General features: G+C 46.0%; 1 protein-coding gene across 5 annotated transcripts in view; it reads right to left on the reverse strand.

Moving 5' to 3' along the window:
* The window catches only part of eps15l1a (epidermal growth factor receptor pathway substrate 15-like 1a), a 607,694-nt gene that overhangs the window by 154,916 nt on the left and 438,579 nt on the right, over window positions 1-14,199 (reverse strand). For 4 of the 5 annotated variants that reach the window (XM_072482837.1, XM_072482838.1, XM_072482839.1 and 1 more), the window contains one exon: window positions 10,972-11,119. The exons of the other annotated variant lie outside the window; for it this stretch is intronic. In XM_072482837.1, the coding sequence (XP_072338938.1) occupies window positions 10,972-11,119 (148 nt within the window). The remainder of the gene's footprint in view (window positions 1-10,971; window positions 11,120-14,199) is intronic. 5 annotated transcript variants of the gene reach the window in all.

Raw genomic sequence — 14,199 nt, forward strand, 5'->3', positions numbered from 1 at the left:
AACTTTTTTCATAAAACGTGGAGGAACAGATTCAGTAGATCGCTAATTAGTTTTAACAATTACAAAAACTTTTATTAAACATTAAAAAATGGGTTATGATACAAAGGCCTTTACTCCACCCCACCCCCTCTTTAGTTTAACGATTACACATAGGTTTTAGGATTAACACAGGTTACAAGGTACATCTTAATCTACAATGGTCTCATTAACACAACGACTCTTTTAAGCACACAAGATGAGTGTGGGCAAATACACTCTCTGCTCTCAAACCCAAGTGAATATTTGTGGATGTCTCCTCAGAATCCCCCAGATGATTGTCACATTAGAGTTTCTAAACTCCACTCCCAAAACACACTTTAAAATCTTCACTCATAATTATGCTTTTCCTTAGCGGTTTGCATTCCCTAATCCAGACTGGGTTTTCCAAATTACACTTTTAAACAAAGCTTCCACTCCACTTTTAACAGTGAATCCAGTCCAGGAATTTACACCACCCCTTTAAGATTTCATTGTCTTGACTGCTTACAATTGCTTTAATTCTCGATTCCCAGACTGTATTAAAATAGCATCACACATTTCATCGACCTCTGAAATCTGCTATCCCACTTTAAATCTAGCTACTGCAATTGCCGCTTTAAATTTGATCACTTTGTTTACTCTTCCTTGAATTCTTCTGAATGATAACTTGGTCTCTGTTCTCTTAACATCAGATGTCTTAAATGTTCTTTCTGTCCCCATTCCCTGGTTATCTGGATTGTATCTTGTTCCTTATGAAGCTTGCATCTTTGCAACTTCCCCTTTCCTGTCCAGCTTCTATAGTAAGATCCTACATTCGAAGTGGAAAGATAGATGCACCAACTGTGTCCCCTCAAAACCAGGCACCACAGCATCAAGACCATGATCATCCCCCAGCAGTTTCATTGGGTTACTCATGTAGATCGGATGTCAGACATCAAGCTTTCAAAGCAGGTCTGATGCACCAGAGGAGGTCAGAATTAGCACTTCAAGAATGTGGTGAAAGTCAACATGAAGAAATGCAACATTGACATCAACTCCTGGGAGACAAAGGCTTTGGATTGAACCAGATGGCAGCAGAACCTGTGAGAAGGATTCCAGCATTTTGAGACCCAATCATGACAAAATGAAGGAGAAAAGCAGAGTAGCGAGAAGAACACGTCATGACCTGAACTGATAACAAACGACCAAATGTCCCAGATGACAACAAATGCCCTTAGTGCCATAAAGACTGCAAATCCTGAATGGACCTCATCAACTATCTTAGGACTCATGGTCCTCACTCCAGTGAGTAATAACCAATAATAATAATAGTGTGCTGGGTAAAATAAATCAACTTGTCTCCTGCCAATGAAAGATGGATGCCAAGACCTGTCTATGCACGTGCAGAAAACCAATTTTTAAGCAAAACAGTGCCAGTTGGATCTGATTTGGATTCTGGATTACAACCTCCATATCCTGCCTCTGCAGCTCCAGAGCTTCTTCATGGTGACAGGCCTGGGTTAAGGGGAAGGAGCTTCGGAGGAGGAGATTCAGAAAGTGTGGAGAGGCCACAGTATCAAATTGGAAGAAGCCCCAGAGCTCCAAAGGCAGGATACGGAAGTTGTAATCCAGAATTGAGGCTGTCATCAGGTGAATCGGAACCTCCCCCCAATCCCCTCCCCCACCAACTCGGATAAGTCACGTCTTTTAATCAATCTTTAATAGCTGTTTGATGAGCATCTCTTCTGGCCGATGCCTATTCCATTGCTCACAATGACATCACAAAGTAAACAAACACATTTAGCAGAAAGCGCAGCCAAAAGAAATTTCTAATATACAAAAGCTATTTTCTTCAGCCACTACCACGTTGTACTTACCTGTATGTCTGATGGTTTAAGTTGTAAATGGATTTAATGCACTGAAGGCACAGTCCGCAACTTTTAGGTGACCAATGAACATGGTTTGTAATTTTTAAGTGTTCAAAGTTTTAAGGGGAAGTTCTATCATATGCATGTTTTTTGGACAGTCAGTGTCTGGTTTTTATTGCTTTGTTTCTCTGGTTTCTATATATTTCTTCTCTTGCTGGCTTCAAAGGTCATTAAGAAAAACAGGCTATGCCAATCTGAAATTATGTCTAAACCACAGGACCTGTCCCAACTCTGCACAAAACAGCGTTAAATAGTGAATTCTATCAAACCTGGAGTTTTAATGGCAGTATTGAGTGCCAATTGAACTCCCTCCCGAACTACACTGTGGATCTTCCTACACCAGATGAACTGCAGTGGTTCAAAAAGGTTGCTTTCCAACACTTCTACCAGGACCATTAGGGTAGACAATAAATGTTGGTCTTTCCAGTGATGTTGACATCCCACAAAATAATTAAGAATGATAAACATGCCCATTCCCAACACCAGCATCCTTCACTTCCATGAAAACAATAATTAAAAGTATATTTGGCACTACTGGGCTTCAAATGACATTGCCACAGTGCAAGTTCCTCAGGACAGCAGATGAACTGGAACACCACCGCCTGCAAGTTTCCCTTAGTCACACACCATCCTGACTTGGAAATATATTACCATTCCTTCACTGTTACTGGGTCAAAATCCTTGAACTCCTTTCCGAACAGCACTCAGGGTATTCCTACAAAGCATGCAATGGTTCATTGCTTCATCAAGGAACTTCCCTCTGTCATAAAGTCAGAAGTGAGAATGTTCACTGATGATTGCACAATGTTCAGCACCATTCGCGAGTCCTCAGATGCTGATGCAGTTCATCCCCATATGCAGAAAGACCTGAATAACATTCAGGCTTGGGCTGATATGTGGCAAGTAACATTTGCACCACACAAACGATAAGCAATGACCAAGGCACAGTGGTTAGCACTGCTGCCTCATAACCCGGTTTCAATTCCAGCCTTGGGCGACTGTCTGTGTGGAGTTTGCACTTTCTCCCTATATCTGCATGTTTTTTCTCCGGGTGCTCCGGTCGGTTTCCACCCAGTCCAAAAATGTGCAGGCTCGGTGGATTGGCCATGCTAAATTTCCCCTTGGTGTCCATGGGATCTGCGGGTTAGGTAGGGTTACGAGGGTAGGGAGGCGTAGTGGGTCTAGGTAAGGGTGCGCTTTCAGACTCGATGGGCCAAATGGCCTCCATCTACACTATAGGAATTCTATCTCCAAAAAGAGGGAATCCAAACATCTCCCCACAATATTCATTGCTGAATGCCCCACTATAGAAATCCTGGGGGTTACCACTGACCAGAACTGAACTGGACTAGCCATATAGTCTTGTGGCTACAAGAGGTCAGAGGTTGAGTATTCTGCAGGCAATAACTCGCCTCCTAACTCCCCAAAGCTTCTCTACAGAGTGTGATAGAATACTCTTCATTTGCCTGGATGAGTGAAGCTCCAACAATACTCAAGAAGCTTAACAATGGGCAGCACGGTGGCACAGTGGGTTAGCCCTGCTGCCTCACGGCGCCGAGGTCCCAGTTTCGATCCCAGCTCTGGGTCACTGTCCGTGTGGAGTTTGCACATTCTCCCCGTGTTTGCGTGGGTTTCACCCCCACAACCCAAAGATGTGCAGGTTAGTGGATTGGCCATGCTAAATTGCCCCTTAATTGGAAAATATGAATTGGGTACTCTAAATTTTTTTTTTTTAAAAGAAGCTTAACAACATCCAGGACAAAGCAGTGCTTGATTGGCACCCCATCCACTATCTTCTGCATCCACTATCTTCTGCATCCACTTCCTCCACCACCGATACAAAGTGGAAGCAGTGTGTTCCCGTGTTGCACTGTAGCAACTCACCAAAACTTCTTCAATAGCACCTTCCAAACATATGAATTCAACCACCTAGACAGACAACGGCAGCAGATGAATGGGAACACCACCACCTGCAATTTCCCCTCAAAGCCTTGCAACATCCTGACTTGGGACTATATCGCCGTTTCTTCACTGTAGCTGGGCCAAAATTCAGGAACTCCTTCCCTAACAGCGTTGGAGGTGCAGCCAGAGAACATGGACTGCAGTGGTTCAAGAAGGCCACTCACCATCAAATTCTCAAAGGCAATTAGAGGCGGGCAACAAAAATTCTGGCCTAATCAATGATGTCCATATCCCATGAAAGAATAAAGAAAGTATTTTGACGGGTTTCACGTCCTGCCCAAATGAATGGTCGCAACAAACAAGAAATGTCGTTCTTCCAATGCCAACTGAAATTGCTTTCCTGTATTGAGAATTCTTCTCATCATTTCAAAATTCTCAGATTCAAAAAGTTCTATAAGAGGGCATTGAACACAACATTGCGAAAGAATAGTTTAAGTATGAGAACACAGCACTCGATTCATGTAGCAAAGTGTTTAGAAGCAGTTACGCAAAGCATTTGTGACTGTTTTGTATTTTTCTTTGGGAAGCACATTCTAATTCACACACAAACACGAGGTTTCCCCTTTCACATCCCTTTTCCAATTTCGTTTTAGCAATGCCATTCTATGCCCATTTCCGTTCTCAACCCCAAACAAGATTTGAAAAAGGAACACAATTTCTAACAATAGCAGGATCTAAGATCATTGCAAAACACTGAGTACATTCGAGACAATTGATGAGAATGTAACAGGTAATGAAGCTTTCTGTTGCTGTGACAGCATGGTAGTATTTGGAAACGGGCAGAGCGCAATATTTGACAATTCATCTTGCTCACCTCAGCCACACTTATTGGCATCCCACCGGAAGAAACTAATGATTAGCTCAGAAAAACCACAGGCTCTTAATGACTATCTCAGAGCAGCGATAGCAGAAGCCTAGGAACGTTGGGAGACAAGGGGATTGATATCATCACAAAATAAAATAAAATAAAATGCCTTAAGACTGCCAACTGGACAACGGGAGTATGTATAGCTTAAGTTGTTTATCTTTAGGTTTCAAAGAATTCAGAAGAGGATTAGACAATTGTCTGAAGAGAATAATTTACAGGGCTGCGGGGAAAAGGCAGGGGAGTGGGACTAGATGAATTGTCCATGACAGGTCGAATGGCTTTACTTCTGTGCTGTAACCATTCTATAACAAGTATTTGCTATATTTTACTTTCTGAAAATCTGAAGAACGCGAGTTGTGTTTCCTTGCGATCATGAGTCTCCAAACTGAAACTTTCATATTCAGTACCATTTGACACCAACACTCTCAGATTTCATTGCTCACAATCTTCCGCTTGTAGCAGCTAATTTATCATGACTTTAAAAAAGCATTGACTTTTGTCGGTCAATTTACAGCATACAGCCAAAGATAACAAAGCAGTAGCACGATGAGATATTGATGTAAAGTGGTCAGTTCATTGCCAAAGGGTGTGAGGCAGGAGAATGTTGTGATCTGGATTGCACTGCTTGAACAGGTGGTGAACGCAGATTCAATAATAGCCTGTCTCAATTAAGGAGGTCTCTGCCCACCGTATTTTTGCTCCATGGAAGGGTAGGTGGCGTGGGATGGAGTCAGGTCCGCTGCCTCCACAGACAGGTCTGATGCAGCAACGGAGGCGGGTGGATGGCAAGGCCAGAAGGCTGGAACATCCACCTTGGTTTACCGGTTGATCAGCCCAGTTGTAAGGAAGAATGTCAGGTCCTCAAAATCTCACTCCCCATTCCTCAAATGACTCTCTCATACCTCCCATGTCCACTCCATATCCTCCATCGCCTTCCACGCTGCCTCATATCTCCCAATACCCCTTCAGTCCCCTCACATCTTCCATGTGACATTCTATGCCAACTCTCCAAGTATCTTCTATGTACAAAACCAATCAACTATTGGCAAGGCTGGCAAGCTTTTGAAAAGAACCTTTGAAAAAAAATGGTGAAGCTTATAACCTCTTACCAGTGCCACTCAACTACAGTCATTCAATGTCAGCTTTTGTGCATTTCAGCCTTCTTACTCTGGTGTAACTAAAACTTGGGCAGTTAAAAAAGCTCTTCAAGGAAACAGCAAGTTTTTAAGAATGTGCATAAACTGTGCATATGTGCACGAGCATCAACTTCTTGAAGGGAATGCACAATTCTTTCACTACTCTCCGATACATGTTGAAACTTTCTAGGGTCACAATGACAAAACGTCTTAAGCATGTCTGCTGAATTTGGTCTATTTTTTTGGTTTTAGTAACCTTTCCAATTCGTGGTGCCAAATGTGATCACATTCTGATTACTGGTACTTAAGCACCTTTGTGTTGAGATTTAGGCACCCCTATTGAGTCGAGGCTATTTTTGCCCCTCATTGGCTCTTTTACAAATAAATCTCTATTCAATTACTCCAGAAATCCTGTCTATGTTTTACCAATAAATAAATTATAGTACTAATTAATATTGCTAAATTCAAATCTCCAACTAACATAGCTGATCCCTTACTTTTCCCCAGTTCATCCCACAGACAAAGGCTTTTACTTGGCTAGGCAGTCTGATGAATGCCTTCAGTAATAGTTTACATCTGTCACCGTCTATTAATTCTATTCAAAGTAGAATTAATGGACTTGATGGGGTACATACAGAGAAACTATTTTCCTTGCTAAAGGATTCCAGAACAAAAGACTGAAAATTAGATTAAAGATTAAAATGAGAGTGAAGACATTCAGGGCCATTTATGCCATTTGGAAGCACTTGTTCGCACAAGAGGTAGTGGGAATCTGGAACACCCCACCCCCAAAAAAGTGTTGTAGGCAATTAAAACTTTCAAAACTGAGATTGCTAGATTTTTATTAAGGGATATTTAACGAAGGTGGATGGATGGAGTTGAAATATTGATCAGTCGTGATATAATTTAATGGCAGGGCAGGCTTGAGGAGTTGAATGGCCTACTCCTGTTCCAATACTGTGATTTTGTGCTTGCCCTTGTCTTTTCTCACTTGTGCATCAATTGTGGAGTTTATGGGAGGATCCTCCAGCTGTGTTGCGGCCATCGCAACTCCTGCTATGTCGGCAGAACTGTGGAGAGTCCCAAAATGGGATTTGCGCTGGACGCAAATCAGTATCCCATTCTCTCAGCCCACTCCAGCTGGCGTAATCAGGATCTTGCCCAGGAAGGGCAAAAGCATCTTGCAATCATTTTGATCTCATTAGTGAAATTAAAGTTGAATGCAGCGGCCTCTCGGTGTTCACCCATGCCCCCAACCCCCCATTCCCGGATGTCACCTGGGCGCAAATCACTACTGGTCCCTAAAAACAGGGACCCTGCACCAGGGACACCGAGGGGGTGAGTACCCTCTCTAAACTAACCTCCAGTGTGTCGACGGGGGACCTTCATGGGAGGTGGGTATCAGGGGGCTTTGTGTGGCTCAGATCAGGGGTTATTCCCGGAATGGGGGTTGTGTGGTAAGTCTTCCCTCTACAGCCTTGGAAATTTCATTTCCCGTGACCCTTTTCAAGCCCCTGGGCTTGATGAGAAGCCTAAAAGCTTTGAACTGCAATATTTACATTCAATTTCACACTCCCTTCCCTTTTACACACTTGATGAGCTATAAAAACAAACAAAGCCAAAGCCTCCTTTGAAATAGCCTGGATCTGTCATTGTTTGTTTTTATAGCTCATCACAGTCCCTTAACTCTGAAGTACCTCCTCTTTTGAGCAGGTGTTGTTTTAACCGCAGCTTTTTCACAGAGGCTTTTCTTTGTTCTGAAGTGCTTCCTAGAAAGAGATGTTGTTTCTACCCACAGTTTTTTTCTTCTAGGGTTTCCTCTGTTCTGAAATCCTTCCTAGAAAGACCAGGTGCTCTGTCTGAGTGCTGCCCCGGACAACCTGGCAGTGACAGGTTGCCACTTCCAGGGTGCTGGGGGCAGTGCCAGGGTGGCACTCCCAATAGCCGGGGCTGAAGGAAGACGGGGCCTGAAGGGGGGCCTTTGGCTAACTTTTTTGGGGGGTGGCCTTGCAAGCGATTGTGGGCGGAGTGGACTGTAGCATTATTCTGCTGCAGCATTATTGAGATCAGGGCGCCCTTTATCCTGCCTTCCCAGTTTCTTTGGGTCTCATGGCACAAATCATCACGGCTCCAAAAAAAATTCAAAGGTGGGTGGATTGCAATCTAGATCGCATCGATCCACCCAGCAGGAAGTGCACCTAATTTCCCGCCGGAGGCACACTAAAGACCATAATACATAGGAGGAAAACTAGGCCACTCGGCCCATCGAGTCTGCTCCATCATTCAATCGTGGCTGATATTTTTCTCATCCCCATAACCCCGGATCCCCTTATTAATCAAGAACCTATCTATCTCTGTCTTAAAGATACTCAGTAATTTGGCCTCCACAGCCTTCTGCAGCAAAGAGTTCCATAGATTCACCACCCTCTGGCTGAAGAAATTCCTCATCTCTGTTTTAAAGGATCGTCTGAGATTGTGTCCTCTGCTTCTAGTTTTTCCTACAAGTGGAAGCATCCTCTCCACGTCCATTCTATCGAGGCCTCGCAGGAAGCTTCAATAAGATCCCCCATATTCTTCTAAACTCCAACGAGTACAAACCCAGAGTCCTCAACCATTCCTCATAAGAAAGCTGTTCATTCCAGGGATCATTCTTGTTAACCCCCTTTGGACACTTTCCAAGGCCAGCACATCCTTCCTTAGATATGGGGCCCAAAACTGCTCAAAATACTCCACATGGGGTCTGACCAGAGCCTTATACAGCCTCAGAAGTATATCCCTGGTCTTGTATTCTAGCCCTCTCGCCATGAATGCTAACATTGTGTTTGCCTTCCTAACAGCCGACTGAACCAGCACATTAACCTTAAGAGAATAGTGAACAAGGACACCTAAATCTCTTTTTGTGCTTCTGATTTCCGAAGCATTTCACCATTTAGAAAATATTATATGCCTCCATTCCTCCTTCCAAAGTGCGTAACCTCATACTTTTCCACATTATATTCCATCTGCCACTTCTTTGCCAACTCTCCTAGCCTGTCCAAATCCTTCTGCAGCCCCCCTGCTTCCTCAATACTACCTGACCCTCTACAGATCTTTGTATCATCTGCCTACGTAGCAACAGGTCCTTCAGTTCCTTCTTCCAGATCATTAATGTGTATTGTGAAAAGTTGTGGTCCCAACATAGACCCCTGAAGCACACCGCTAGTCACCGGCTGCCATCCTGAAATAGACCCCTTTATCCCCACTCTGCCTTCTGCCAGTCAGTCAATCCTCTATCCATGCCTGAACACCATGGGCTCTTAACTTATTTAAGTCTCCAATGCTGCACTTTGACAAAGGCCTTCTGAAAATCTAAATAAATCATGTCCACTGGTTCTCCTTTGTCTAACTTCCTTGTTACCTCCTCAAAGAACTCGAACAGATTTGTCAGACATGACCTCCCTTTGACAAAGCCGTGCTGACTCAGTCCTATTTTATCATGCACTTCCAAGTACTCCGTGATCTCATCTTTAATAATGGACTTTAAAATCTTACCAATGACCAAAGTTTTTAAGGTGAATTCCACCCTCTATATGCTGTACTTCATTTACTGCACCGCATAATTCAATGAACCTTACCGGTACATGTGAGTTCTAATCTTATTCAAAGATACTTCACAGAATTACAGGATGACACTGCATGGTAGCAGTAATTCAAACCATCCTGTGTGTGTACTTGCTCTTTGAAAGAGCTATGCAGTCTCATTTTCCTGTCCTTTCCCCACAGCCATAGAACATAGAACATAGAAAATACAGCACAGAACAGGCCCTTCGGCCCACGATGTTGTGCCGAACCTTTGTCCTAGATTAATCATAGATTATCATTGAATTTACAGTGCGGAATGAGGCCATTCGGCCCCCCGAGTCTGCACCAGCTCCTGGATGTAAAGTGTTTCCCTTAAAGTATTTATCCAATTACCTTTTAAAGGTTATTAGTGAATCTGCCTTGAGCACCTTTTCAAATAGTGTATTGTAGATCATAACGATTTGTTTTGTGAAAAAGAGTTCTCATTGAGCCTCTGGTTCTTTTGCTAATTACCTTAAATTTGTATTCACTGGTTCCCAAACCCACTGCCATCGGAAACAATAACTCCTTAATTACACTCCATAAGCATCCGTTAAATCTGCCATCAACTTTCTCTCTTAGTTCCTCTAATTTCTCCACGTAACTGAAACTTGGGACATTTCAAACATGTAATGAAGTGCTATACAAATGTTCTCTCTTTGGACCAAGTGTTCATCTCACTCAGCATGAGATACGCAGTCGCCCTAGGAGGAATCACCGCTGGAAACATGCATCCTATCATATTGCCCTGCACAGAATTACGCTAGAGTCAACAAGGCACTCACGTCAAACTGGTTAGAAGAAGCAGGAGCATAAACAAATATAATTGAACAGAAAATAAATGACTGTTCTTGAATTTCTGCTTTTTGTTGATTTATGGTATTCTCATATCCTATCTAATCAATCTAATAATAATACTATGTATTAGTCTGTTCAGACAGTTTTGATTGGCCAGGTTAAAGGGGGTGTTATGTGCCTGTTGGCGTATTTGGAAGGGGGGGGGGGGGTGATGCCTGGGTACATTCAGAAAGCAAATGTCACAACAAAATTGTAAAATATGTAATTAACCAACTGTCTTCCCAAAGGTGGAGGACAACATGTATTTGCAAAACCACCTCAGCAGACAGAAAACATTCCGCAGATGTGCAGGAGGGGACAGCAGTGGCAGCGGGAGGATGGGCAGGAACAGGATAAGAATAAAGGGTGGGAATGGAGATGATAAGAGGGATGAAAGGAATGGGACGGGTATGACATGAAAATGATGGTATAAGAAGGATGAATATTTAAAGAAGTGACTATTGCAATAAAGATACTAATTGCACTGCAAATGTTTTGCGGATCTCTGCTAGTATTTATTGAAATAAAAGCACATTAAACAGCTAAACAAACATAGCAAATGGTGAAAATAAAATCAAGCTACTAATGTTAATACTAGGGAATTATTCAAATGCATACTTACCCATGAGGCAATTCAACTTACCACTAGGGGGTGCTTTAGGCCGTGGGGGTACACTTTTCTTTGGGGGCAGTGCTGGTGTATCCCGTTTACTTTGAAAAGGGTCATCAGTGAATCCTTGCCCTCCAAACTGTCCCGAGCCAGAAGCAGCAAAAGGATCTGAATTTGAGGGCTGTAGATACAGTGCAAAGAACACATGGTCAATCCTACTGTACCTTCCAGGGTCTGGTTTATATATAAAAAAATCATGTATGATGCTCAATCTCCCCAAGAGCAAAGATGGGAAAGAATGTTCAGTGGAATCCATCTTGTCCACCAACTGCGATACCACTCCATGCCCAGCTGGCAGGAAGCAAGGGTGTACCAGAAGTCCTGCACCACAGCTGGGGGAGGGGGCAGGTGGAAGGAAGGGGCAGCGTGAAGGGAATGCAGGGGCAGGAGGTTGGAGGAAGAGAAAAATAATCACCAAGCCAGGCACTAGCTTCTGCAATGGCTAAATGGAGCTTGCTGAGCCCTCCGCTTAACATTGTCAGGGGCCAGTCCTCAATGCGAGTCAATTTTGGTGATTTCACCCTCTGCTCATCATGGTCTCGGAGTTCACTGCCCTCTTATCCTCCCGAAATGCCTCCCTCCATGTATACTCTACAATCCATGTCCACAGCTATTCCTTGACCTTGACATCTCGTGTTTTGTTGTTCCTATCATGGATATAGCCATCTCTGATCACTTTCTTGTATCACTCACGCTCACATCCCCCTTCCTCACCACAACCGTACTTCATTCTGTGTACATCCCTGGAAAAGCAATCCCCAATTCACTTACAATTGCATTTTCAAATTCACAGCTCTTGGCCTTCTGTTGATAATGATAATCTTTATTATTGTCACAAGTAGGCTTATATTAACACTGCAATGAAGTTACTGGGAAAATCCCCTATCACCACATTCCAGTGCCTATTCGGGTACATAGAGGGAGAATTCAGAATGCCCAATTCACCTAACAAGCACATCTTGGGGCTGGTTTAGCACAGGACTAAATTGCTGGCTTTGAAAGCAGACCAAGGCAGGCCAGCAGCACGGTTCAATTCCCGTACCAGCCTCCCTGAACAGGCGCCGGAATGTTGCGACTAGGGGCTTTTCACAGTAACTTCATTTGGAGCCTACTTGTGACAATAAGCGATTTTCATTTCATTTCATTCATTTCGGGACTTGTGGGAGGAAACCGGAGCACCCGGAGGAAACCCACGCAGACACGGGGAGAACGTGCAGACTCCACACAGACAATGACCCAAGCGGGAACCGAACCTGGGACCCTGGTGCTATGAAGCAAGTGCTAACCACTGTGCTAACGTGCCACTCCAGTTCACAACAGTTCTACAGCTACTGATTTGCTCAACTATACCCTCTCCCCTTCAGCTCTGATGCATTACTCTCACTTACCCTGGGCATTACCCCAGTATGGCCCCCATCTCCACTCCCTTAAATTCAAGGAACGCAGTTTTGAAGGGAAATGATGGTAACTGGTCCAGGTCTGGCAGGGCCTCTTAAAACACCAACGAATCCTGCGTTCCTCTGCTAATCTGATCATCCTGGAATGCAAGTGTGACCCCCGGCATCTTCTCTCTACTACAAACCACCTTCCTAAATCCCTCTTCTGCCGTTCACTCCAGTGTCACCTCCAAGGTCAAGGACTTCTTTATAATTATCATTAAGACAATCCAATTAGCTGCTGTTGCTGTGTCCCTCCCTTCCACAAGCCTACCTGGCCAATCTTTATTCAACACTCCTTCCTGTCCTAGCCTTGCACTGGCATCTTTCAGGAGTTTCCCCATTTATACCCCCTCTGAGCTCATCTTGCTCATGAGACCCAGCTCTTTTCCCTAGATCCCCTTCCCACTAAACTGATTACCCAACTTCGTGCCACTATCATCTCTCCGCAGAAAACCAACCATCGACCCCACCATCCTTGCAAACTACTTTTCCTTTTGAAAGCCCTTGATTGTGTTGTCGCCTTCCAAATTAGTGCTCGACAGGCAGGAGGGGGGTGAGAGAAATGGCAGGGGCGAGGATGAGGAAAAGGGCGGGGCAGGCAGGTGGAAATGGTGGGTCGGGCAGAGGTAAATGGCGGGGCGGGCAGGGGAAATGGTTGGATGGGCAGGGGGAAATGATGGGGAACCTGGGGGAAATGGAGGGGTGTGCAGGGGGAAATGGAGGGGTGGGCAGGGGAAATGGAGGGATGGGCGGGGGAAATGGAGGGGTGGGCAGGGGAAATGGCAGGGGAAATGGAGGGGTGGGCAGGAGAAGTGGCAGGGTGGGCAGAGGCAATGGCCGGGTAGACAGAGGCAATGGGGGCAGACAGGGCAAAAGGTGGGGTGGGCAGAGGGAAATGGCGGGGACACAGGAGAAAATGGCGGGGTGGGCAAGGCGGAGCAGGGAGAGGAAAATGGCGGGGAGGGAGAACGGCCGAGCGGGGAGGGGGAACGGCGGAGCGGGAAGGGGGTACGGCGGAGCGGGGAGGGGGAACGGCGGAGCGGGGAGGGGGAACGGCGGAGCGGGGAGGGGGAACGGCGGAGCGGGGAGGGGGAACGGCGGAGCGGGGAGGGGGAACGGCGGAGCGGGGAGGGGGAACGGCGGAGCGGGGAGGGGGAACGGCGGAGCGGGGAGGGGGAAAGGCGGAGCGGGGAGGGGGAAAGGCGGAGCGGGGAGCGGGAAAGGCGGAGCGGGGAGAAGGCAGAGCGGGGAGAAGGGGAAAGGCGGAGCGGGAAGGGGGAACGGCCGAGCGGGGAGGCAGAACGGCCGAGCGGGGAGGGGGAACGGCCGAGCGGGGAGGGGGAACGGCGGAGCGGGGAGGGGGAACGGCGGAGCGGGGAGGGGGAACGGCGGAGCGGGGAGGGGGAACGGCGGAGCGGGGAGGGGGAACGGCGGAGTGGGGAGGGGGAACGGCGGAGCGGGGAGCGGGAACGGCGGAGCGGGGAGAAGGCAGAGCGGGGAGAAGGGGAAAGGCGCAGCGGGGAGTAGGGCAAAGGCGCAGCGGGGAAAAGGGCAAAGGCAGTGTGGGGAGAAGGGGAAAGGAAGTGTGGGGAGAAGGGGAAAGGAAGTGTGGGGAGAAGGGGAAAGGAAGTGTGGGGAGAAGGGGAAAGGAAGTGTGGGGAGAAGGGGAAAGGCAGCGTGGGGAGAAGGGGAAAGGCAGTGTGGGGAGAAGGGGGAAGGCAGTGTGGGGAGAAGGGGGAAGGCAGTGTGGGGAGAAGGGGGA

Source organism: Scyliorhinus torazame, chromosome 18 (genome assembly GCF_047496885.1).
Source record: "Scyliorhinus torazame isolate Kashiwa2021f chromosome 18, sScyTor2.1, whole genome shotgun sequence".
Classification (NCBI taxonomy): Eukaryota; Metazoa; Chordata; class Chondrichthyes; order Carcharhiniformes; family Scyliorhinidae; genus Scyliorhinus; species Scyliorhinus torazame.